Source organism: Copidosoma floridanum, unplaced genomic scaffold (genome assembly GCF_036245765.1).
Source record: "Copidosoma floridanum isolate Cflo_tuat_1 unplaced genomic scaffold, Cflo_Japanese_pri ptg000030l, whole genome shotgun sequence".
Lineage (NCBI taxonomy): Eukaryota > Metazoa > Arthropoda > Insecta > Hymenoptera > Encyrtidae > Copidosoma > Copidosoma floridanum.
Window position 1 is genome coordinate 3,696,712 of NW_028321907.1, and position 27,341 is coordinate 3,724,052.

At 44.3% G+C, this 27,341-nt stretch overlaps 2 protein-coding genes across 2 annotated transcripts in view; one reads left to right on the plus strand and one right to left on the minus strand.

Moving 5' to 3' along the window:
• On the plus strand, positions 1-26,885 carry 5-HT1 (serotonin receptor). The gene is made up of 6 exons (XM_014352087.2): positions 1-198; positions 4,593-4,726; positions 19,122-19,265; positions 23,065-23,220; positions 25,294-25,454; positions 26,250-26,885. Exons 1-6 carry the CDS (start codon positions 57-59, stop codon positions 26,731-26,733), a joined length of 1,221 nt encoding a protein of 406 aa, XP_014207573.2. The 5' UTR covers positions 1-56; the 3' UTR covers positions 26,734-26,885.
• Positions 1-27,341, minus strand: part of tn (tripartite motif containing protein thin) — a 154,800-nt gene that overhangs the window by 51,259 nt on the left and 76,200 nt on the right. The window lies entirely within an intron of this gene.

The following is a 27,341-nucleotide window of genomic DNA, read 5'->3' on the forward strand; positions in this document are numbered from 1 at the left end:
GCAAAGGGAGCCCCCGAAGCCCTAATATCCAAGGAGCTCTCGGCGTGACGTTTATCATGGACGCGGCGAGCCTCGGTGATGGCCTACAACCGGCCGACGCCGCCCACTTTGGCCTTGACGGCTCGTCCTTTTTTCGAGACTTTACGGACATCGTCACGGCCCTTGTGCTCGGCTTTCTCATCCTCATCACCGTCGTCGGTGGGTATTTTCATTGTCGTCTGACTAATTGACGAGCTGTTTTTCCTTCTTCTTCCATTCTACGAGGCTTTCCACTCATTTTACAACTGCGGAATACCAATTGAATTTAATTGAAATTATGATTGGTAAGGCAGTAACACCATCTCTGCCTTACATGTACGCTCGCACGATACGGTGTACAACTACACCTTCGGCGTGGCTGAGCCATGAAAACAAAACAAAAACAAAAAATGAAAAGGTACAGGGTGGAGGCGATTGCTACCCTGACGTATAAATATGCAACGAAGTGTTTGCTCGCGTGGTATGAGTATTCGGGTTTTCAGGTTCCACGGGCTTCTGCTCCTCTCGTGTTGCCCCCCCCCCCTCCCTACTGTTGGTACCAGCGCGTACACTTTACACGGCGCCTGATGTTTCCATCCCTCCTATTCTTCTTAACCGTCATGCCTGCTGTGTCATACACTTATACTACTGATGAATATAGTTTTTTTTTCTTTTTTTTTTTTTTTTCCGGTAAAACTTGGGAAGTTTGTTTCTTTTTTGGGGGCATATGCTTTTCGTATGTATACTAGGCTATACTCTATTCGACCAATGAAGCTGTTCTGCGAACTGTACCAGAATAGTGGGTAACAGGTGTTTTACAATATACGTTCGTTTACCATTCAAATCGAACCCACTTGTTGCTCTTTTTTTTTTCTACGAGTTCTACGAGTGGAATTGCATTCGTGTGTACGCAAACCGTGAGATTCCCTTTGGGTTCTATTTTCATTGGAAATAAAACATCGATCGACCTTGGGCGAACTCCAACTTTTTGTGCTGCTCTTTTTCTTTGCAGACTCTAGCATGAAAAAATAAAAATACAATTCAGCTTTTTTGACGAAAAAAAAAAAAACATCGAAAGTAATAAGTACAGCTCAATGTCGCTCCAATGATGACAAATACATTCCGTCGCATGGACTTTTGTGTTGTTTCTAGATTATAAATTTACATGCGGTAAATGGGCAATTATCTCAATTGTGAAACGTTTTTCTTTTTCATGCTTTTTTTTGTAAAAACCTCTAAGAAGATTTTTTTCTTTCATACAATAACCTTGCATTATTTGTGTTTGGATATGAAAACGTTTTTTTTTTTTTGGCTTCAGATGAATGTAAAAGTTAAAAAAAAACTCGAGTTTCTCGATTTGCAGGCCACAGTATATACACACATTGTATATGACGAATAAATACGTGTACAGTTGTAGGCTGGTGGTACATAGTTGAAATAATCGAAAGGTTTTTCTCATTTGAAAATAATTTAAATACTTGAAAGCCGGAATCCCAGCGATTTTCCAATATCAGATTCGAGCCCTCGCTATACGGAAAGTTTCAAATAAGTTAGGCATCAATATTTCCTGGAACGCCAAATTAAAGACTCCGATGACGAAACAAGTTACCATCCAAGAAGAAGCAATCGGTCTGCATTTTGCCAAAATTTTTCCGTAACATTGGAAACGAAGGGGTTGGCCTCGTTTGGTACTGAAATTGCTGCCTAACCTGCTGCACAACCACTTATCTGTTATAGCCTTACGTAGAGTACAAAAAATGTGCATGATGATGCTCGTCGAGAAACTACAGTTTTTCGGTAAATAATTCGTAAAACTGATATATATGTGCTTTTTTATGAAAAAATTAGAAAAAAAAAATCATCGTAACGTCCGTAAATATATATTTTCCCTCTACTTTGTCCCGGAAAAACACTGGAGATCTAACGTTACTTGACATCTTTTTCTACCGTTGCATTCGCAGGATGCAAAAAACGAAAAAAAAGAGACAAAGTGAAAATAAAATTGTAACAAATTGAAATTTCTTTGATTCCAAATATTGGTCGGGAGACCGCGCACGAACATATATACACATAGGCTCAGCGAAGGGAAAGAGTGAGAGAAACACGGCAGAGGCCGCGGTGTCGCGCTGTTATTCGAAAAGCTTCCGGGGTATTGAAATTTCTCCCCCCTCCCCCTCCCTCCGCATCGATTTCACGCGGCGCAGCAGTGATCTTCTGGCATTTATACGCGCTCATTCTCTCTTGTCATCCATCAAACCTCCTTCCCCTTCCATCCAAGCAATAATCTTTCCCACCTGATCGCGCGTATAGGCGGGCATCAAATATGTCTCGAGGATGCTGATGCCGCTATAGCTACTTAAAAGTTGTCCCTGGACGCGATATACTGTATGGATACTCGTGCGACTTGTTGGTAAAAATCGGAAGAAAGACGGCGCTCTGATTGGAGAGGAAGAGAGGGTTCGAGAGGATGCGCGTGGCTGGATATTAGTATAAGAGAAGTAGGACCCTCTGTCGCATATAATCGATTGCAGGGCGTGGGAGGTGCTCTCGATGACTCGATGAGCCGTCTAGTACTACTACCTGATGTGCCTACTTAGTATACGCTTATACGATGCATATACTCGGAGTTTACGATGCATGACTTTGCCAAGGCGCATTTACGGCCCTTCGCTACCCCGGTATAGGTACTACGTAATACATGGTGCAGCCATTGGGATGTTTCGCTCCCTGCGCGTGATCAATCGCAGAGCTTAATTTGAAAAACACACGCTCGCGCTGTTCTTTTGGGAATAAGGTTTTAAAAAGGGGTGAATAGCGCGAGAGCAACTCCCTAGGACTTGTATACAGGAAAAGAGAGAGAGTGATTTACGGATCATGTAGCTCCTCTTGGAAGTAGCTCATACTTTCCCCCCCTTTTTTTTCTTTTTCACGTTATTTTAATGAACTAATGTTACGGTACACCTTGAAATTCAAGAGGAAATTACGAGTACAACCGGTCTAATTCCCGACTAAAAGTGGAAGAAAATACCCAAACACAATGTTTCCTTGTCCGACGAGTATTAAAAGTAATTCGCAGTAGCAAAGGGCCCTCGGGTATAATCGGATGAAGCTTCCACAGCGTTCCGAGCCCTTGGAAACGAGAAAAAATCCTCGTTATAACGTTTTCAGCGCTCACGTACGTACGTGTGCCCTTAAACCCTGGAATCGCGTTCTCCCGGATTAGAGATAAACACGGCTCTTATCTCCATCTGCTCCAGCATCTGCTTGGATCCCTTTGTTTTTCCGCCCGCGGCTCTTGGTGTATATACATGCTATACAGCGCTATTTTGCGTAAAGAAAAAACGGGTCAGGAGGGAATGAATGAAAGGGCGACGCTCGGCAAAAACGACAGTTTAATCACGCGCCACTCTTACACTCCCTTTTCGCGGGAATTTGATTTGAATGGGGAATTGGATCGCGTTCGGAAGTGCACGGCTCGGCGTTAATTCGAGTAGAACAAGAGCACGCGCGCCTTTTACGATGAAAAATAAAAAAAAAAAATAAATAAAAAAGTATTTTGTTAAGTATACGTTTCACGTGTTGGGGCACGAGCGTAAAGACCGACGTGAAACTGATTTATCCTTCGAAATGAGTTACCGCGTTTTTTCATTACCATCGCAAGCGGGGAACAGGTTGTGTTTTTTCTTTTTTTTTTTCTTTCATCCGAAACAAGGGAAATCACTTAGACTAATGAGAAAAGAATGCGCGAGTGTAATAACGTATCGCACAGTCAACCCGACGTTTTCTTTCTCCCTCATTTTCTTTCTTTTTTTTTTTCACATATAGGCCAGGGATTTTCCGCCCAACGTCGCGAAACACGTTAGCTTTCAACTTCTCCATTGTTTCGTACGAACGTCGATTTTACAAAATTAAATTATTTTGTATTGTATATACATAAGTATGTCATAGTAGAGGGACGCAACAAGTTACCGGCATCGATTAATATTTCACGGCTGTCGCTTGTGATGACATTAAGTAAGTCGATTGCATCGTTAAATAAAGTATATGAGTAACGAGTATGGGACCAAGTCGAAGTTAAATTGCGTGTTTCAATGAATATTTTATGCACCTGCGTTTGAAAACTGCTTGGTATTAATGTTAATTTAACTCGCTCGGGTTACCATTATTCGACATTCGTTGAAAATAATTTGCGTCAAGTTATCCATTTACTGCGAACGATGTATGCAAAGTGTATTATAATTGTATAATAAACGAAACGGTGAGTAATTCAAATTTTGTTGCGTGAACCGAGATGGATGACTGGCGTTTTGCGTTTTCGTCCAAAGGTAATGTAATACAGTCTTTTTTTTTTTTGCAGTAAACGAAATTGAGTAGCCGTTTCAACAAAATTTACATTCCCTCTGACATCGAATTGCAAATATATTTTTTACAAACAAAAACCTTACAAAATTAATTCGTCGCGCGTTTTTAGCCAGGGCTCATGGAGATGTGCACGAAAATCAGCTCGTAACTTGAAAAACAGCTCGTCCCCCCCCAAGTTACCTCTTTCACTAACACTTTTCTTAATGTTCCAGGCAACATATTTGTGATAGTGGCAATAATGATGGAGAAAAATCTTCAGTCGGTGGCAAACTACCTGATTGTGAGCCTAGCAGTGGCCGACCTCATGGTGGCGTGTCTCGTCATGCCCCTGGGAGCCGTTTCCGAGGTGCGTACGGACAAACAAACCCCCATATATACACATTCCTCTTTCTGGACGCTGCTCCTTACATCCGTATACTATATATATTGTATACACATATTGTACGCGTGTCCGGGGAAATTTAAAGTAACGAGGGGGGCATGTGTGTCAATTTGGGCGAATAAGCGGCAAACGAGCCTCCCGAGCGCCGTTACGAGACGGCTGGCTGCGCCAATGTTGCACGAGCTCGTTACGCGTTACGCGGGTTAAATTGGCGAAACGTATAAGGTATATATACCCCGGGCAAATTACATATCGCGCGATAATGTCAGACGCCTGTCGTTTCGGTGGTATATGTATGAAGGTAGACAGTGGTAGGGCACACCATTGCCCCGATGTATGGATGAACATTGGAGTGCCCTTATCAACCAAAAATCGAATTACCGTCACTATTTTTCACTCTGTGCTCAATTTTCGAAAAAAAAGTACCCGAGCCGGTGGTTGAAGTGATTTTTTTTTCCCCAACGGCTATGAAGTCAGTAACTCGGATTCGTGCGTAACACGTACCCGAGTTTCGCATATTTTGCAGTTGAGCGTGTAAAGACAGACAGACAGGGGCGCGCTCGGCTATTGTAAAATTTTCGTGTGACATAATACAACACGCGCTGGTCGTTAAATTCGACGCGACAGCATATCGTTCGGTTTAACAGGATAATGGAGTGACGAGTCCGCGACGCGCCACGTGTAGCCGAGCGATTTCGGATATCGATTTTACGATTCGCTTTTCATTACAGCGCGGATGTTGCGAAGCGCCGGCTCGAACCAATTTTCGACGCGGAGACGGGGCCGCAGCCTGCAACACCATTATAAATGATCCCTCGCGTACTTCGAAATCGTTTTACCGTGAATTATTGGAAAAATTGCGAAACCGACGTGATCACTTTATGAGCGACATCACCTGCACGTGCTCCATTCTTTAAATACATCCAAGTGGGAGATTAACAATTTTAGGGACTATAATCATACATACGAGAGTTTTTTAATGGGTGTCGTTTTTTTTTTTTTTTTTTTTTTTTTATTATTACCTGCAGCCGTGTGTACCTAACAGCTCTCGAAGGTCAAGGGATAAAAATGTTAAAAAAACTATTCCAACTGCCTAAAGAAAAGCATGTAAAATAAAAAGCAATACCCAATAGCATGAAATCACACATACTTCGTTCAATCATCTCAACAAAATCTAATTTGGAACACAAATGATAGTACAATGAAACTCGAGCATTTAAATTTAAAACAAAAAACTGATTAACGGCTTACAGACCTGATAATTTTTTTGTTTTTTTTTTTACTTCGGTACCACTTGTCTAGATCATACTTTTTGCTCGATTAGCCATTAACGCGAGATAATTTAACAACAAAGAAGAAGAAGACAAAGGAACTCCACTGATCGAGCGAGGAAAGAAAAAAACCATCCGATGACTGGGCGCCCAACGCGGCGAAGGTAATCTTCCTCGTTGGAAAAACCACGAGGGCGCGAAGGGGAAAATCTTATTTCGCAGTCATCCGCACCCGAACGGGAAATGAAAGGCTAAACAAGGAAGTTGGCTAAACGGCGATACCCCACCCACCCCCGTCGGGGAAAAAGGGACGAAAGAGGGGGGGGGGCGTGGCTTTTGTTTCTCCTGAAACCGGGAAACCACTTATAAAGTTCCACGGAACAAAGTTAATGCCCCCCTCCCCCAGGGGATTCGCGGTCTTCCACGTCCCTTTTGTCCGAGTAATTAGCTTGGGTGGTCAGCGTCGTTTCGTGCATCAACAATCGCAGGCTCACCCCTTGCTCGCGACGCGCCGTTATTCACAGGATTCGAAAGCGCCGCTCTGCAACTACACTTGCCCCCTTGCCGTTGACACTCAATTGAACCGCTTCCCTGTGGATATTATGCGACGCGGTGTGCGAGCTTGCAAGCTCTCCGATGCAGGCGTGGAGGAGTAGATCAAGTCGTGCATTGATTATTCGAGGGTGGGCGAAACACGCTGAGGACGGTACTGTTGGTCAAGCTTCGGCCAAGGGGATTCACTGAAAAGCGCCAAATGTACTGAAAATGATTTTTTTTTTTTTCTTCTCTCCATCATTTATTTACTGTTTTTTTTTTTTTAAGAATCATGCATATAATGTTAGGTATTTCGTGCTTTTAAGATCTGCTGTCAGCCGGTGCCCTTTCAAAAGGTAAGTCCACACAGAGGAGAGGGGATCTTTATGTTTGGCATTTTCAAACATTCAAGATGATGCACGATGGGAGTTAATTTCGGGAAATTTCTTGCCAAGCCAAAACCGAGGAATTTTAGGTCTGCTCTTGGCTGAATTCGCCCGGCATTTCGTTTGGTTTGGTACTAATTAAATTACAAGGGCACACGAGCTATTCGTTTGAGGAGGGGTTGTTAAGAATCGCGTCGATTTCGAGCGAAGTGGTCCTTTGAAACTTTGAAAATTCATATTAAATTAATGAGCAGCTCCGGCGATAAAGTGATGATACACGGGGTCCTATCTATAAAAAACTGCGGTCCGAAGTTAATTCGGCTTTTTTTGAAGTTGCGAAGTGTGCGACAAAATTTGAACGCCCGGTGTTTGGCAGGACTTCTTTCAACGAGTTTTCACGCAAAAAAAATGTCACTTTTTATCTGGAAATCAACTCGACCTAACCATCATTGAACCGCCATCAATACAAGTCTATAAATGTATATTGATTTCATGTCGGTTTAATGTACACGTACCAATGAACTGTGCGATCGTGGGGGGTTGTACATATCCGTTATAATGTAGTCGGTAACTCCCGCAGTATCGGCGACAAAGTTGCTGCTTAGCTGCTCCATAATACACTCGGGGCGCTTTAATCACCGATACGGATCTAAAACGCAGAAGAGCGAGTAGACTTTATGTTGCGCGTGCGTTTTTATGTACCTAGGCAGAACAAAATTGTGCGCTGTATCCTCTTCTTATCGGAAAAAGTCCCATTTTTTTTTTTTTTTTTTTTAACTTTGAGATGACGCATGTGCATTGTTTCCCACTCGAACCCCAGGAGACAAAGAGATATGGAAACGAGGGTGGGCGCAGCTAAGCAACCCCTCGGTGAGTTCACCGGGTAAGGAGAGAGCGAGAGAGGAATCCTATCCGGAGCTGTCCCCTTTATTTTTTTTTCCCCTGGACTACTTTTTTTCCTCGCGAGGAAATTTCTTCAAGTCAAGACGACGCGTGTGCACTTCCCCCCCTTCTCGTATGTTCCATCCAGTACATTTAACAGAGCTACTTGTAGCGACGGGGCCCGCTTTCATTTATCTCCGGGGGCGTATTTTCTTTTATTTGTCCGTCCCGGAAATTTTATTACAAAGTGGATTTTCCGTCCGGAAATTATCTGGAAACCATAACTCATTCGGATTCCACGGGAAGAGGGAGAAAGAAAAAAGGAGGGGAGGAGGGGGTGACGGAATGTAATTTCATTCCGATGAATATTATCCGCGGTGGAATCGATTATAAATAAATACGACGTCAATATGCGAAACGTATATTGCGTCCCGTCGAAATTTATCGACATACTCCTCCTCCCTCGAGATTATCTCCTTGGGCATGTACTGTTATAGCGCTGTCTTGCGCTTCCAAACAAAAACTTTAACTTAATTTCGTTTTTATAGTCTTGTACATTTTTTTTTTAAAGATATCGAACGTGTTCTCGTTCGTTTTAAATGTGATTGAAAAAATTAACTTCCCCGAAGTTTTAGCTGAGCGGTGGATAGCTCATGCTTATCTCGACTGGAGGTGTCCTAGTGTGGAGAAAAGGAGATGAATCGAGAGGGACAAATAATTGTCTTTAGTCAAACGCTAAAAAAGTTTTATTTCATCAAGTTGTGAAGTTCTACTTTGTGTCGTGCAGACTATCAGGATTATGTTACAGAAAAAAATATTTTATTTTTCAGAGATCCACATTTCTTTTTATACCGCTCCTGGGTGCAAAAGTTCTTCCGGCAAAACTTTTGAAGAAAAATAGGGAGTTTCTGATACTTTCAAGTTATTTTTTTTCCAATTATTGAGGCGTAAGGATCGACGTTTTTTTCTTTTTTTTCCAGCAAATAAATGTATTTTTTTATGATCCATTATTATTTTTCCTAAAGTCAAATGTATACTGTAAGACTTAAACTTTTTCAGCAATGGCCGAAAAATTACTTTGTAAGATTTTTTGAATATCTTTTTTCAACTTGTAGGGTCAGTGTATGGGTGGAAAGAGAAGTTTAGAATGGTTAGTTGGGGTAGTCGAGACAGGGGTAATGGGTTTAGTTGGGTAATGGAAAATAGGGCAAGAGGGTCCTAGTGCGGTATGAGAATCAACACCCTTCCAACAGAGACAGTAGAGGGTGCCCGTAAAAATTACCCAAGTAATTTACGGATTGGAAAAAACAACGTTTGATAACTTGTGGTAAATTGGTTGAAATGGTGAAATTTTCTCATATGTTTCGTTCAACTATCTCAACAAAATTTATGTCAAAATGAACAAACTGTACTTTCGAAATTAAGTATTTTTTGCCGACAAATGAAAAGTTTCAACTAAATTACCTAATGGAGTAATCTCATGAAAATTACTTTAAAACCCGAAGATGATACAAGCTCTTTCTTGGAAACTTGAATATCGGCAAATTTGTGACGGTACACTAGCATATTATTTTTCATCCGACACCCGATGTAGGTGTGTACATATACTTTTCTTTAACGCCATCGCAAAAAGCTATCGATAAGCCAGTAAATATTTGCAAATTATGCATACCTTAAAAGCACTCGGCTGGTGCCTGAAAAGTAAGAAAAAAGCGCCTTCGCGAGAGTAAAAAGCCTGAAAGAGCGTGAGAGTTATCCTCTCCTCCCCACTTTTTTTTTCAACTTTTACCTTTTTTTTTTTCTTTCTCTCTCTCTCCTACCGAAGTAACACTTAGCTTACATGTTTTTACAACAGCCAAATACACTTTTTGTTATGAAAAATGCATATGTTTTTCGCATTGAAAAAAAAAAAAAAAAAAAAAAACCTTCCTTTTTGCTCTTTCATCTCGTTACTGCAAAAACATTCCCAACACGTTAAAATATCCTAGAAACGTTTGCCAGCCCCGAGAAAATAAGTACACGCGCAAGACCATCAGGACAAAAAGGACACTCGCGCCGGCCATTATTCTTTCCATATACGTTCCGATCGTGTATACGCGCGCGACCAATCATTTCCAACTGGACGTAAGTCGGATACCAACACTTTGGGAAATTAATAACGCCGATTGCCCACGGCTTCGCCATTATTGCCGCTCTCCGTTCCGTGTTTGTTTTGTTATTGGAACCAGGTGGATGGAAGAATTGGAAAAAAAAAAAAAAACTAAAACTGCGCGTGCAAGGGTCGATCTTGCATTTGGGGGTGGTGCGCCGCCGAGGAGGAAATTCGCAGGAAATTACAACCAGATGTGTGTCTGTCGTATCGAAGGAAAGGAGCGGAAGAAAAAAAAAAACAAGATTTACGGCATCAGTGGTGACCGTGGGGAGTCTAATTTTATTCGACGTGCAAGATAAAATTGTAAATTACTGGGCTAAGGCTTACGGCAATGGGGGGTGGGGATCGGAAAGGGAAGGGGAAATGAATAGGAAGCCGTACAGATCAAAAATACCTACCGGCTCTCTCGCAATATCGCCGGAGAGATTCCTTCTTCATTTTTTCCTTCGCTTTTTCCCAGCTGCTCGGAGCGACCTTTCTCTCATTAACTCCTTTTTTATTGTCCCTCTGTCTTTCTCCCTACCGAAACTCGGAAAACCCTCTCTTTCTTCTTATTCCCTCTTTTATTTTTTTTAGTCCTTCTCTTTTTTCCCCCGTGGAAAGACCGAACGGCAGCCAATATCGTGTCCTCACACCCCCCCCCCGTGTATATATATATTATGGCGCTAGAAAGTGCCTGCTCACGGGTATATATGTATACAGCACGTCATGAAAGTAAAAGGCGATATAAAGGAGGCCCCTCTCGCTCTTTCATTTTTCTGTAAAAATAAAAAGGACATGTACGTTTGTGAGTATATTGGTAGAGGAAAAACAACTTTTTGTTTGCAAGCGAGAGTTTTACGCTCGATAAAAATGATGGTGTTTTCAATTAAATTGGCCCACAGTAGGGATACGAAACTTTTTGCCGGTCCTCGAGCGACAAGAGGAACCCTCGCGGACCATTAAATTTCATTGTTTTTCGGGTGTAATGGGCTCGTTTGAATTTCGAATGACAATAATATTTCGGGGCTCCGGTGGTGGGGCGCAATAAATAAAATAACGGGGATCGCCGGGGTGTTAATATCAACGAATTCGGTTTCGTGCCCCGAATGGGAAAAAACACTCTTGCGGCGCACAATGGGAGGGGGGGGGGACACGATGTAACCTGAATAAACGTCGTGTTTATGTTGATACTTGGCCTGAATACAGTACAGCACATTACCCCCTTTCGAAGGTATGAATCAACAATTTTGCGCAACTCTGGTATTTTCAGACACGTACGGTTTCACGCGTCAAGTAATCGTATTACGAAAAGTGTTGGAAAGAAAACGACGTTTCATTTTTCAACGGAGCAAATTTTACTCCCCCCATCCGTCGGTGTACAAACATCTTTTTAAAAAAATCTAATTCACATCGGTAATGTAAAACATTGTGCATTTGCGGAAAAACATCAATTACATTTAAATATTTAACGACAAGAAAAAAATAAAAAAAAGATCGCGATATTTTGAGCTCGAATACCTAAGTGTGCGACACAAGGGAAGTAAAAGCCGATGTTTCTTCCGCGACGCGAAAGGTCGTAACACGAGGAACAAAGTCAAGGAAATTGAGCGCCGAGCAAACTTAATCCCCCCGAGCCCATGAAAGTATAAACAAACGGCCCGGCACGAGGCAACGTCGTGACGTCACGTCTGACTAAATTCAGAGCCATACTACTTATTCCTTTCGCACACGCGCAGCTCATTGCTCGGAGCACGCCCAAACGAAGCTCCATACAGTTTTTCAATGGTCAAAGTTCCGCAAATTGAAATGCGCCAATTAAAACCACTGGTGAGAGTTCACCGACGGATGGACACCGATGTGTTCCTTATACGCAAGCCCCACATCATAGGGCGGTGCTTAATAGACTCGATCGCAATTATCCGGGTAATGCGACTGATATGTCGGGAGGGGTTGGCGTGTGCCCGAATCGGACTGAGAAGCTCGGCCGCTCACTCTTGATGCGAGCGCGTCTTGGTGTCTAGTTCTGCTGCTGTACTTTTATCCTCGTCATCGCCCAGGGGGAGGCTTCTGCTGTGCTGGAGCATAAAACACTTTTGCGAGCGTCAGCTCCCGCCGAGTCGCGGAGAGACGGCCCATTGTGCCTCGCAATCTGCGGTGTAGTAGTGCCGCACGGTGCCCCCCTTTTTTCCCTCGGCGTGCTCGCTCTTGCGAGGAACTATACCAGATGGACTCGGGCACTTATCTCACCTTCTCACTCTTCCCTTCTACGGCATTGCTTTCTCGCTACCATTTTTTTTTTTTTTTTCTTCGTGCGTGAATTTTTTCTCTTTTCGCTGGCACAAACTGCCATTTGGCAAAGCTTTGCATTTATTGGAGAACTGCGTATATGCAGGCGACCCCCTTGGACCTCTTCAAACTCCTAATTAATCGACAAGAAAGAATTTACTCGAGTGAAAGATCCATTCGTTGGAAAATCAAAGGTACGAATGCCCTTCTCCCCTCCATGCAGTCAAAGGGGGAAAAGAGAAAAAAAAGTGGGTGAACGGCGACCACGAAAAAAGATGTTGGTCCCGCAGTGTTTCGCGCTCCAAAGTGGGTTATTTCGTTGAATGAGTACGCGAAGGTATGTTGGCAGCGGGGGGGGGGGGAGAAAAAAGTAAAAACGAGAAAGGGTGAAAACGCCGGTAGCAGAGGAAGAGGAAAGAAAAAAAAGGAACCCCGCAGATGGGGGGGAGGGGATGGGCGCGAGCGGACAAAACGAGAGAAAAACAAAAGCGTCGAGAAAATTGAAGCGGAGCAACATATAGAGAGGTTAAACAAAGGGGTTGGAGAAAAAGAGACACGCTCTTGGGGGATAAAAAGTACGGAGGCTGCAAAGTTGGATGGAAAGCGCCACGGTCTTGTAGCTGGCGCGATTATTCGACGACGGGGACGCTCTTTCGCCAAATTTTGCTACTTTCGCAGCAGAACAGCTGACACCCATCAGAAGCCACCCCCATCCCACCCCTCCCCCTATTCTATGCTATACGTACATACACCGAAGTCAACTGCGGGAGAAGAGAAAGTAAAGCACCTCGCGCGTGTGTATACTATTCCTTTACAACCTTGTGACTCTCGCGTGCCTGTAATATTCACGCGCGCCATTTTTCTCGAGGTTGCGATGCTTTTGCCACCTGATACACTCGGGGCAGCCATATAATACACTTTGACGTACAGTTGTAACGAAGATAAATCAAATAAAAATCAAACCGCATGCTTTTTTTTGGGGGGGAGAAAAAAAAATTGCGTTGGATCCAGCTAGGACAATTCATCGTAATAAACTCGGACGCGCTGCACCCTGCCTCGTATACAATACGTGACGATCCCGAGCGAGGCTCAACCGAAGCTCATTTTCGAATTTCCTCTCAACAAATCCAATGATCCATGTACCTCCCCAAATTGGATAAACCCGGAGATATTTATTTGTGTAACGCGACAAGAAGACCCGATCGCTCCTAACAACCAAACTCCATCCTTCCGTTTTGCGGGATCCAACTTTAGATATTTTCGACGCCACATCCTCGGCGGTTAAGCGTATATATATGTATACACAGGTGCAGAGCAGCCAAAACAGTTATTCGAAACCGCGTTGGTGTCCAATGACCGCGGACGGGAGAATTACGGGGTGCATTGTGCGTCGCGACTCCCCAAGCAATAATTTTACTCAATGGCATCGGAGATCCGGGAATGGGGGAACGAGTACAATTACATATGTATTGTGTACGCCCCCGGTCTCAAATCTCATTAGAGCTCCGAGTCTCGAAGGGACCGTACTCTACGATGATTGTCATCATTATTTCTCCTTTGCGTATAGCTCCTTTCCTGCGTATCCTACGACACATGGACCGGTGTAACCTCGTGCACGTGTGATGAGCCGCACAGTGGCAAGGGCGCGATAAAAATATGACAAGAGCAGAGGAGCACGCATCGGGTGATGATGAAAAATAACAGAGCCGGATATATATATATCTACGGAGCGAGAAATGGGAGCACATATATATGTATACGCGTGCGAAAGTGAAATATGTGGACAACGCCGAGTGGAAGAAAGAACAGGGGGAAACGAAGCAACGGCGGAGGCCTTGAATGCGCGCCTACTTGAAAGTCCATTCATGGATTGGACTGGTTCCTTCTCTTCTCCCCCGCCGACCCTCCGGTATATATATTCTCCCTCTGGCTCGAAGGAGCCACTTTGCAAACTCTCCTCGGCGCATCTGCTTTACTTTACAGCCTCTTTGGTGGTCACTTTTTCCCCCTCGGAACGCGCTTCTTCTGCTCCGTCGAGTCAAGTGGATGAGAGCATCACGTGTCTCTTTGTCGCGGCTGCTTCCCTCCTCCTATACGTGCCCCACGACATTCATGGCCCGTTTTGTACATTAGTCGCTCTTTTGTCCCTGTCCAAGGGGGGGGGCGCTTCGTTTTATCCGGACGTCCACTTTTTATATGGGCTCGTTTCCCCGTATCGAGTCACGTTGGTTCCGGCTCGGACCTGGAATCGCTTACATATATTTTACAGCCCTACGTACGCGCACGATATTTATTACGTACGTGCGTGCAATTTTTCTTTTTCTCTTTATCTCTTCTCGTGTATATGTACGACGTCTTCGTGACTTGGACTCGTGCGTTTGGTATGTACACATACCTCTCACAACTATATGCAGAGTTATGAAGCTAAAGGGCGTGTAATTGGTGGCTCGACTTTTTTCAAATCCACCGAGCCATTTTTACCCCCACAGCCGGAAGCACAGTTTTGCCCGGTATCAGTACAAATCTCCTTGGGGCACATTAGATTTTTAGGGGCACGAGCTTTTACTCCGGAACGTGCGAATTATTTAGATTTTCTTTTCAAAGTCCATTGGGCTAGTTCTAAAAAAAAAAAAGAAAATTCGAGTGTTTCATCTGGCGATTCACAGTGCCCAGCTGGTATCAACCCCCTGACAACAATAGCCTCCCAGGAAAGAGTCTCTCGTTCCTTTGGTGTACAAAATTCAGAGTTTTCAATTGACCCCGCCACCAGTGCACGTACGGGGTCGCGAAAATTACCAGCGCGGCCTCCGTTCGCCCCTGCACCGTCCCTCGGGGAGATAAACCCCTTCTCCTCCTCCTCTGCTCACCGTACCGCCCGCAGTTCTTAAATTTTCATAAATATTTAAATTCCCTCCCGGATAGCCACGGGGGCAAATTGAATTTGAAATCGCCCCGCCTGTTTTTAAAGGTGCGCGCGTGTGTGTATGTGTTCGTACAATCGATTTGTCAGGGTCGCTTGGCTTTGTTTTTCTCTCGGGTGATGATAAACGCGTCAACCCCCCCGGTTGATGAAGATTATCCAATTGCAGGCCCACACGGTTCATGGCTCCTCTCGTTTCACTGCCAACGAAAACAAAAAAAAAAAAAAACAATAATAATATTGAAAAATAGGGGCTGAGGGGGGGGACGTTTTTTTCAAAATTCGTCCATTAACGTGTATAAATACCGGCGAAACAAGCGGAGCGTCAAAAGCGCCGATCCTTTGGGGCATTCCACTCGAAGCCAACACAAACACCCACACATATAAGAATTTCGGCTCGAGCGAGACGTGAAAAAGGCCTAAATTAATCTGCACGCGGCATCCCCCGACTCAGCCAAGGTATAGGTACACGAGCGAACGGGGTACCTGTATATCCGTGAAACGCGCACAGAGAGCGCTTATAGAGGTACATGTGGGTGTCTCTCTATCACTATACTGTTCCTTGTTTGTGCTGGGGACGGATCCAATCCTTGCATGACTGTGTATAAATACACACACATATTATGTATATACGCACGGGGGACTGTGACGAGCGATCGCACGGAAACATCGCACGAGCGGACAATATGTCGTTACCTTGCACGCGCTTCTCCCCAGGGAGATTCTACAAGTATTATATTATTACATGCTGCCTGTGGAAGAGGGTTTGGAGAAGACTTTTTTTTTTCTTTCTTCCTTTCCACCTCTCCTTGTTATTTACTCGACTATTTGACGGCGCTGACCGCAGCTTTATCCGGAGGTCATCGACGATATTGCGAGTTGGCCACCCGAAACGTGTATTAATTTTGACACGCCGAGTCGTCCCTCACATTTGTTTTTGTTATCTTGATGATCGCGCAGGGTATAGTAACACCGCAAATCTCCTGTCCATATTGCGTTGTAGACAGATGTCATCACTAGACCGGTGCAGGCCTTTTCATCCAAGTGCAAAGTTTGCCGACGACGCGTGTAAGCGAGAGGTCCAAGGTGACTGTACGTAGGCTCCGTAAATTGTTCGATGAATTATTGAGGCGCGGTGTGGTTGCTTGACTGCTCTTGGATGGAGACACCTCGATCGCATTGTACATACAGGGGAAAATGCATTTTTCATGGTCGATGGTACTCCACGTATTCCTTCGGTATCCGACTCATGAGTCACACATTCTGATAAATATTCTCCCATTGACAATACTCGGGCATTGGTATCGACAAAGGATCGGTGGGAGCTTTAGGGAGTGACAGATACAATGGACGACAATTGTATCCCAAATGAAATGGTAAAACAAAATGAAGAAGGAAAAAAGGGACGAGCTATTGGCCCAAACACTTGATGACAGCCACAAGATGACGATAGCGTAATCATCATCATCGTCTCGCGTGAATGGGGATAAAAGACTCGTTTGGCAAAAAAAGTCACGTAAAACGAGAATTCAGGTGCCATGGTTTAGCGGAGGCGCGATACCGTCAACATTAGTGCGCCAAATGGCCCCGGGAGTGGAGAAAGTCCCGCTGATCCGATAGATTGGATTGCCGCTGGCTATCAAGAGATGAGCGACTTTTCTGGGCGCGGAGGGTATAGTTACGTACGTGTAAGCACGAATATTCTCCATTTTCATAAAGGCCCGTAGGGAGGAGGAGTAAAAAGTACCGCATTGAAAATCCCATCACAATAACCATTTGGTCCTTTCCTGTACACAACGTGTATAGGTATATACACTTTGTCCGACGTATAGGCGTCGACGGGGCATTAGGACGAAACGACCATTACCACGAGCTCCAAAAGGAAATATGGGAGCACACGTATGTAGGACGGGGTGAAAATCCCGAGACGTGTACAGAGTATCGGCAAGAACTTGCTCGCGCAAAACCCGATACGGCGAAACATGCCCAACTATATACGCTGCGCGGTAGCGAATGTCGCGTTTTGGGGTGCTACGGTGGTGGAGTCGCACACCAGCGAGGGTCGTATTGCTCGCGCAACAATACGAGATCGACCGAATTTTGCTGATCATTATCCAACGACGCCAGAGTTTTACACGTGTCCGCGTGGATGTAACTGCAGCTTTCGGGCTCATCATGGTTGACGGCCCCTATACTACAGTTACATGCGCACCCACGCTCGATCGATATATTTTACCACCCCATCTTGGTGTATTTGGTTGGATATGGAGTCAACGTCACTCGCATGCATACATTATTCCACGTGGATGCCGAGTCCCATGAAAAATCATTCTTTCAACTACTCTCGCGATCGTGGGCTAACGAGTATCCGTTATCAATACCCGCGGCCTCGGTTAGGGGGAGGGGGCACTTGCAGGTACATCGCGTACTCGATGGCTGCTAAAGACACGCCCGGCCGAGTTACGCGCACATACGTGCACGAGACAGGTAAGACGATGGCTGCTCTTCCGCAGTATATTATACAAAGGAGGAGACATTAGTCGGGGATTATTATTACAGGGCTCTCGAGTGTTGATTAACCGCGTGCTCTTATTCAGGGCGCTCGAGAAAACTTATTGGACGGCTTCCAGGTTTGGGAGGGAGGGACCCCCAAGTGGATATCGATAGTCAGCGGGGTGGTATAACTCTACCCACCTATGCTCCTACGAGTAGATGTAATATATGTCGGGGGATGTGCTGCTGAAGCTCGTATTAATAATGCCGTAGATTCGTGAGGTGTGCAAGTATATGTAGTTGCAGGTGCTCCGTGGCGCTTAGGAATGGTGGTGGAAAGTGGTTGATGGTATTTACGGGTGCTTGGTGCAGCGCTGACTTGGCGCTGGATTTTCCTTTCGATCTCCTCTCGGTTGTTTATTCGTTCAGGGATACGGGATTGGAGCTGAAAATGGCCCCTTGGAAAAGGGTAAAGTATGGGGTTGACTTTTTTTTTTCCTTTTTTTTTTTTTCAAGTTGAAAGAGGTGCTACTTGGGTTTTAATGGAGGGATCGTTAACACTTTCACGCGACATGAAGAGAACAACGTTTTTACAATGGTACAAAAAAAAAAGATAACGTGGAAAATAGCGTGAAAAAATTACGTCCAAGTATGTGAAGTAAAGTAGCTTGTCTAGTTGAAAAATGTGCCACCACTCGGAAGTGCATAAATTTTACGATAAAATGTGAACAAACGTAGAGTTGGATAGCTTTACTAAACTTTGGCAACAAAATCTGTTCAATCGTTTCACGCAACCAGCTTTTTTCTTTCCAACAAGATCGTTATTTGTGTAAAATTATAAACACTCACAAGTTCTATGCAATACAACGATCGTGCCATGGGAGCAATAAATTAGTTTATTGCACAAATCGAGTCTCTAGTTTTTTCTTTTTTTTTTTCTTTTTTTTTCATACAAGCTGATTGATCGGCACCCCCTACCCTGAACGTGTGAAACAAACAAAGTTGGAGAAATTAATCACTTCGGAACGACGCGCGAGATAAATTTTTCCGTGGCGTGATTTTAATTGCTCGAAATTAAACGCCCTTCGCCGTAGCGCCAAGAATCACCGCGTTCGGGTGGCTCCGATTTTTCTAATTGGAAAAAGTCAATTTGCCAACGCCTGTCGGACATGCAGACTATTATGGAGCTTTGCAGCGTAATCCGTGATAGGACAACCAAAAAACTTCCGCAAATCCGGCGGACCGATGACGAAACCAATGACACACATGCGAAAGCTATATATACACGCGGTACAAACTGTTGAATGTATTTTACGGGCATTGTATCTAGGACATACTACCATACACATGTATATTTATATGAAAAAGCTTGCGACCAGACAATAACAAAGTTTGAACTTTACTCGTCACTCGCTTACACATGTACCAACACACGTGCGTAACTCTGTTGCAGATAAGGTCCGGTTGGACGCTGGGGCCGATGTTGTGCGATCTGTGGACCTTCTTCGACGTACTCTGCTGCACGGCCTCGATACTGCACCTAGTGGCCATCGCGGTCGACAGATACTGGGCTGTCACGGACATCAATTACATACAGGTGATGCCCTCGTCCCTAGTGATACTCTACGTGTGCATTTTTTTTTTTTTTTTTACTCCTTCCCTGGTAACACAAATTATTCGCCTACTCGATTGAATAATAATTATTTTTCACAGTGTGTATACCATACGGGCTTTGTTTTCCGTCGGTCACTCGTTCCTTCCATTTCTCCCACACGTAGATCTTATGTGCTTTGTCAGGGAAACTTCTCGCCACGAATTATCGATTATGGAAGTACAATTTACTGCACATTACGTACAATCCAATAGTACGGCGAGATGGAATAAATGCGCAGCGACGTGTATCTCCTCTCCTCAGTTGTTTTCCTTTCCTCTCCTCTGTATATAGTGTACAATTGGACACGGGGAACACATACGTCTAGAAATCACGAAATAAGATTAGACGTACCCATACACAGAGCGAGACCGAACGAAAGAAAAGAGGAAAAAAATACACACGTATACGAGATCCTTACGCCGAGGCCGGAGTCTAAGCGAAAGAGGGTATCGCTCATAATATAATACATCCATTTCTCGGGGGACCTCCGCATCTGGACGCCCTGGGAAAATAAGAGCGTAGGGGGCCGGCTTTCCTCGAACGCGCACTATACGTCCTTTCCGAAGCTAGCTTAACAAGGGGACATAACTTTTTCTTCTTTTTGTTTTATTTCTTTTATTGACGATCGCTTTTTTCGCCGACGTATGTATACACGCGAACGGAGCGCATTTGCTTGCATTTACCGGGCTCGTGCGCGCCCACCTTGTACACCTGCTGTACAAAAAGTAGAGGAAAAAATAAAAAAAGATAAAGAAAATGGACACGAGGCGCCCGGGACTTGTTTGTTTCGGGTCAACAAATGGGCGTGGGATGCTTTAAACGGCTATTTATTGGATAAACAAACAATAGCCGAATGAGTAAAAAAATCGGGGTGCTGCGAAATTATGTTTTCCTCCCCTATGCCTATCGAGTTCAAATCGAAGGGGGGTGGGGAAAAATGCATTCATTTCACGACAGTTGTAAATATGTACATTGTGAAAGAATCGCCGGGAAACCAATTTATTTTTCAAGTAACAACTGAAATTCGCGCGATGAATTGAATTTTCCGTTGCCAGAGTCGGCGTAATACCCACCGGGAGCAATTTACATTCAAAATTTTAAATTAAATTACCACGGACGCCTCCACCGGCGACGGTCGAAAAATGTAACTCGAGGTTTAATTAACTCGAAGCCCTTGGAGCGCGTCCCTCCGCCCTTCCGAGACTGTAATTTTGACTGCTCGTAACTTAATTGAATTGAATGTTACATAAAAATATTTATTTTAAGGAATGTAGTAACACGTTACAAATATGCTTTGTTATGTTGCTACAGTAAAGAAAAAGTCTTGGGTAATAGAATGAAAAAAATTAGAAATTTTATTTTTGATTTGTTAATTAGTTGGTCATTTAAAAGTTAGTGTTGTTGATGATGCTAAAAAATAATTGCTGTATAATTTTTTTGATTCGACATTGATGCAATAGATGACTTTTCCATGAGCTTTGGACAAAAGTGAAAATTGATCGGTTATTTGGGCACGAAAAATACGAGTCGAGGAGAGTAAAGTAACAAAATGCAGAGCTACGATAAGGTGACAGGAGTGGATTTTTTTTTGTTAAATGTCCAATTTCGCCGCAAGCGAATACGTACTCTTTTGCGCTCAAAGTTTTTTACGTGAGAAAAGAAAAACGAAATGCCAGGCAAAAGGCATGATTACGTCGACCTCGATCGGCTCAATAGAGAGAGAGAGAGAGAGGGGTGGAGGCGCCCAGGAAAGGGAAGGTGTCGATCGCGGAATCGGTCCGTTTTCCGAAGGACGCGCTCTTTAATTGCAGTGTCGGCTTTGGAGAGCAGCACAACGGGTTAATCGATTCGACGCTGCTCTTCTTCTCTTCGGTAGTGCCGTGTCGAATTATCACGAGAAAAGGGCGCGGGAAGAGCCGGCTGAATTAGTTTTCACTGGCTGCAAAAGTTCGAAGGAGTTCGTTAAAAGTCCCTTTTCCCGTCGCTCCTCGAGCCTTGGCGTTGAGTAAACTTTGATCAAGACATGTATAGTGTCTGTGTTTTTTTTTCTCTGTTATTTATTTTTTATTTTTTTTTTCAGCAAGTATATTTTTGTTTCATGTTTTTACTTTTAAAATAAACGAATGAGTTGTACGCACGTGGAGATAATGAGACCCATTATCATTTGGCATTGCATATTCCGTTAAAGAATATTTGTCAAAGTAAATGTAAAATTTTCTCGGAATCGCTATTGTTTTTATAAAAAATCGGCATCTGCATCCGGTATTTTATCCAAAATAATTCATGTAAACTACCTACAAAAGACAAGACTTGAATGATTCTTTGCGCATGAAGGAAAATAAAAACAAAGCCTTGATAATCTAGAGACATCAAAGCTTGCTCTGTACACAAACTCGAATTCACGTTCAATCTCAGCCCGATGAATTCGAGAGCTTGGCTGAGCACGAGAAAAGCAAAAGAAAAATTTTCCTGCCACGAGGACCGAGGGACCGTCGTACAAGCGAACATGCAAAGAGCGACCCTCGACGTCACGTCAGTTTCATCCGCGGTGACATCTAAAGCGCGTATCCAATCATCGGTGCTTGCACGAATATCTACACTCGAGCACTTTTTTTTCTTCTCGTATCCTCGCCCCCGAGTAAACACACTTATCCCCTGGACTCTCGCTCCTACCAATCCTAGGGGAGATGAAAAAAAAAAAAAAAAAAAAAAAAAAAAAAAAAAAAAAAAAAAAAAAAATATGCGATAATATGCCAGCCAGTGCTCGCACAGGAGCCCTAGTTCACGTACGCATATCCACTACGCCCACAGATAAAACTGCACCGCGAGCTCTGAATTGAAGGCCCTCGTTAATGGTATGAATAATTCTCAAAATTGACGCCAATTAAATAATAGTACCAAAATTCCTATCCCCAACTTTTTAAAAATAGGACATATTAATGCGAACCACTTAAAAACGCACTTTAATGAGATTGAACTCAAGTGTACCGATTCTGATTTTGATGTATTAGCAATCACAGAAACATTTCTTTCGGATCTTGATGATGATTCAGTCATTCAAATAGCTGGACATCGACTTCTTCGAAACGATCGTCTAGGCAAAAAAGGTGGCGACGTCGGAATCTATTTACGAAATTGTTACCAGGTCAAATCGCTTGCTCAGTCAGATTCATTTTTTGATAACACACCTGAATTTTTAATTATCGAAATTGCCTGGTATATGCACACCTTGTTATTCGTAGTCATTTACCATTTAACAAGGCATTATCTCACGACTCTAAAAACATTTTAAAATTATTTTTAATAAAAACAAATTTATACAATCTTACAATAGTGTTAAAATAAGTCTAATCAATAACGTTAAATTTATTTACTGCCAAATTACACGATTATTACTATAACCAATTTTATTAATTATTTTGTCAATTCTAATTATATGTATATCGCGAACTATTACTTTTGTCAACTTCACTGTATTCTTAATCCATTGTTATTAATTATGTTGATTAATTGTTATGTATTCTATTATTCTATTAATTATCTGTAAATTATTTGAGAACCATACGTGGTTATACCACAAGGTTTGAATAAAGAATTAATCTAATCTAATCTAATCTCCCTTGCTCACGCGTTTACGTTTATCTTGGGCTCTACGGTCCATAAAAGGAGGAAATTAAAAATTGAAAGTTTTACTGCATTGCAGTACAAAGGCCTTGAATGAATATTTATGCTCTGCTTGCAGGCGCGCAATCCGCGGAGGATAGGCTTCCTTGTGGTTGCGGTGTGGGTCGTGTCGCTCGGCGTATCCTTGGCGCCTCAGCTCGGCTGGAAGGACCCGGGCTACCTGGACCGCATCGCCGAGGGCAAGTGCCTCGTATCGCAAGACTCGGCGTACCAGGTAAGCGCCCACCGAGTCGTTTTGTTTTTTCCCTTACTGTTTCCCTATATATTATTATTCGAAGGGGAAAAAAAATGTACCGGAGCGCCCATCGATCGGAAACGTCTCTGTGTATTGCTCGAGACTTCCGTACCCAACGCGGGGAGCTCCAGCGCGTCAGAGGAACGAGCGACCGTGGCAAAGCTTTGGGGGGAAAAGTTGACGGATATGTACACACGGCGTACCGGAAAATCCGATTGAAGCTTTGTTCCCCGAAGCTGTGTATTATCGTCATCGGCGGAGAGAAACACACGGCTCACTGCTCGTATTCACCCAAGCTTTGCAAACATACGTACATATATATATGACTCGCTCTAAATTCTCGTGGGCTCGAAAAATTTGCTATATCAATCTGCCTACTTTGTTTTTTTTTCTTTTTCTTTTTCCCACCAATGACGCGATGAACGCCTGTATCGCGACGGGCGCCCGTAAGCCGCTTATTCCTTTCACTCGCAGAACAGCAGGATTCCTCCGCTCTGATATTGAATTTCCAATCAGTACAGAAGAAGGAAAAATAAAAGGAGATGGACAAATCCTGCCACTCAATTATCAAGCAGCCTCGAGATACGTGGGGGAAAAAAAAGGCCCGCCCTCGCGCAGTTCGAAATCACGATTCAATGGACTCGCGATACGAATCGCGCGCTCCGCTAATTTTGCACCAGCTCCGCTCTATATCCCCCGTGCACGCTGAGATCGCATCAAGGCGCCCGCCAAGTTTTTCCCCCTTCGAAGCGGCTGCAAACGAGGTTACTTCCCTGGGACAAACTCCCTGATTGGCCCCACCCACCCCCTTTCTCTCGTGCTGTACGCGTATACATCCGCGCCTCTAATGGATTAGTCTCGTGGGTAACTACGCCCGATATGAGCCTCGCTCGCGCCGGGGTATCGAGTTATCGCGATCCCGACCGGGTGATCTGGTTTCCTATGATACCTGTTGCAATGTAGGTGTTTTACAAATCTCACGCGGGAGCCCAAACTCGATACATTTGTCATCCATTGGGGCCAAGGTGGAGAAACATGCAAGGGGGACGAGCTGTACAGCTTTGATTTGGTTGTTCCCCGAAATGAAAGGAAAAAAAAATTCTACCGATTTGTTTTCCGTATCGCGCTTAGCGTCGGAACTTTTTTTTTTTGTTTTGTTTAAAAACACTGGTGTGGGTTATCGTACACATGTACCCACTGTCTATCGTCGAAATAAATCTTGGGCAGGGAGGGGAGGACACGGATCGCGTGTCAAGGTTTAAAACGAGAGCGCGAATAAGACGCAGACAGCGGGAAGGAGGACCGATCCAATTGAATTGTTAATCGAGGGGAGAGGGAGCGAAAGAAAGCAAACTGCGTTAGAACTAGTGCTTTGGCGGAGAGGGAAAGTGGAGCTAAACGAAGAGGTACATGTGAATGGGGTGAAACGGGTGGGGGTGACGGAAGGGTGAATTAGATTTTTGTTCGGTGATGGAAGATCGAGTTTGGCGAGACACTGCGCTCCGAATCCCGAGATCTCGATCGCAAAGTGACGTCGACGACTCGCGGGAGTTTGAGCGCTATCTGGGCTTACTTCGCCCTCCCCCTCTTTCTCTGCCACTTTGCCGAGTTTCTCGAGGCCGTTGCCTCTGGCCCGACTATACGGTACTCTCCCTCGTTGTAACGAAGCGTCGTGTATACTCTTTGTACATTTTTGTTCGCAATGATTTATTTTTCTCTGGCTTTGTCCGATTTCAAACGTGGAAAAACGAAACAAAATTCTGCACTTTGAGGATAAAGTATCGCGTGGCAAAAAGTACATTGTTTGGTCTCTGGCTTCTTTATTACCATCAAGTATACCGAACAAATCGTTAATAAATCGAAAAACCAAACGATAGTTCGACTGAGAGGCGATTTTTTTTTTTTCCTCCGTTGTATTAACATACGCTTTTGTAATCCACGGTTGCGTTTACGATTTTCCGACAAAGCGCTTCACAATCAGACGAGATGGAGCAATCAAAACAGCTGGTAAGGCATAACAAAGTTAACAGAAAACACTTGTCCAATCCACAGATATTCGCGACGTGCGCGACGTTCTACTTGCCGCTGCTGGTCATCCTTTTCCTCTACTGGAGGATATTCCAGGCCGCGAGGAGACGGATTCGCAAGCGGCCCGGCACGACGATCCAGCCGCCCCGGGAGCGCAAGGGACTCCTGAAGCTCGTCCAGAGAAGGTTGTAAGTCCTTTTGAAAACCCCACCCCACGTCATTATCGTCAGCGCGCGCGTGTCTAGCCTGTCTCAGTAGTACAGCTCCGTATTGGGTCAGACGCGCATCGAAATTCGCGAGCGGCTCGTTCCTGCATAGAATCGTTTGATCAGTCGATTTTGCAACACCATTCGGTGGAGGAACTCCATTATGCCGGTTGTGGAATCTATTATCATTCATTGCGAGTTTGCTTTTTGTGTCGATTAATCGCTAACAAAGCGCCCGCGACACTTGTAACTTCAAAAACTAATTTTATACTGTTTCCATCCGTGAATAGTCGCCGGAACATCGCTTGCCCTGGTTTTACACTGATACGATTAGGCAACAGACTCGAGGGGACAGTTATGCAACGGAAATATCTTTACGGAATATCGTGTAATTATTAAACCACAAAAGAAGCATTGATTTGCATTAAATTAATAACTACCGCGTTCTCGAGATTATTAACTAATTGAATCCAGAGGAGCGCACTGAACATTCTCGATTCAATAAATACGAGGACAAGATTGAGAAATGAATCAAAAAACGTATTTTCCCAATCATTGATTAATTTGCCATAAAAAAAACTCGAAAAGAAAAATGAAATTAATCATCGACCACCAGAGGATTACCGAATTAACATTCGTATGAATCGAACAATGATTGACGATTTCCAAAATATGTATTAGGTAAACTTTGTTTTATTATTAAACTCGGGTAAACTCCTGATGATGCGGTTGGAATGATCCGAGGTAACGTTATCCCGTTGTTCTGGCGCGCAGCCCGAGGGAGGAGTCGACCGCCTTCACCATAACCCGTTCGACGCCCGAGCCCTCGTCCGTCTCCCCGGAAAAGACGTCCTCGCACAACGGGGCCCAGCCACCGTCGGTGGGCCTGGTGACCGCACTGAGTGGCGCGACCTCGGCAGCTGTGACAACGACGACAGCCGCGCCAGCCAAGACGTCGGTGTCGACGCGCCGCGGCCGAGAGACGATGGAGGCGAAGCGCGAGCGCAAGGCCGCCAAGACCCTGGCCATAATAACCGGGGCCTTCGTCGCGTGTTGGCTGCCCTTCTTCCTCGTCGCCCTCGTACAAGCCCTCTGCGAGCCCTGCCAGCCACCCCCGGACTTTGTCGCCAGTATCTTCCTCTGGCTGGGCTACTTCAACAGCACCCTCAACCCCGTCATCTACACCGTCTTCTCGCCCGAGTTTCGCCAGGCCTTCAAGAGGATACTCGGGCTCGCGCCTCCTCGGCCGGCGCGCTGATCTCCCGTGAGTCTCTCGACTGCGGGACCGAAGAGCCGCGGGTGGGTGTACGAGCCAAACGGGGGATGCTGCTCAATCGGCGCCACTCCCGCGGGTGCGTTTGAGTGTAAGAAACTGGTGCACCTTCTTACCCCGTGGTGCAAGGGTAGGCGGACTATTGATATTCTTGTCCAGGTATACTGAAGTCCTCTCGACGTTTTGATCGATCGGGTGAGTAGAGCGCTACAGCTTGGATGCACTTTTACTTGTATACGCATACAGTTGTCGCTTGTTCGGGCTTTTTGTTTTTTCAATTTGTAAGTTTGCTCCTGTGTAATGACATGGGATTGGCCATTAAGTATACGTATAGTGTTTTTTTTTTTTCTTTTGTGAGAAATAAAAAATCATCCCGAGGCCTGATTTTTTTTTTTTTTTTTTGTTCGGATTTTCATTTTTACTCATCATCGAGTGTGCCCTACAAACTTTTCTATAGGGCTCAAGTAGAGTCTACATTGCACTTTAATTTTTTTGCCCCCCCTCTTTTTTTCACTCATCGGAGATGAAGCGCAGTCGCGGGGGATATTAACGCGACGGATAATAAATACCGCGGGAAAGAGAAGAAAAAAACA

What these genes read in the sequence shown, in the direction of transcription:
- 5-HT1 (XM_014352087.2), top strand. Translation starts at nt 57, where the DNA reads ATGGACGCGGCGAGCCTCGGTGATGGCCTACAACCGGCCGACGCCGCC. An exon ending in CGCAAGACTCGGCGTACCAG is followed by an intron (nt 23,221 to 25,293) that starts GTAAGCGCCCAC and finishes TCCAATCCACAG; the next exon opens with ATATTCGCGACGTGCGCGAC. An exon ending in CTGAAGCTCGTCCAGAGAAG is followed by an intron (nt 25,455 to 26,249) that starts GTTGTAAGTCCT and finishes TCTGGCGCGCAG; the next exon opens with CCCGAGGGAGGAGTCGACCG.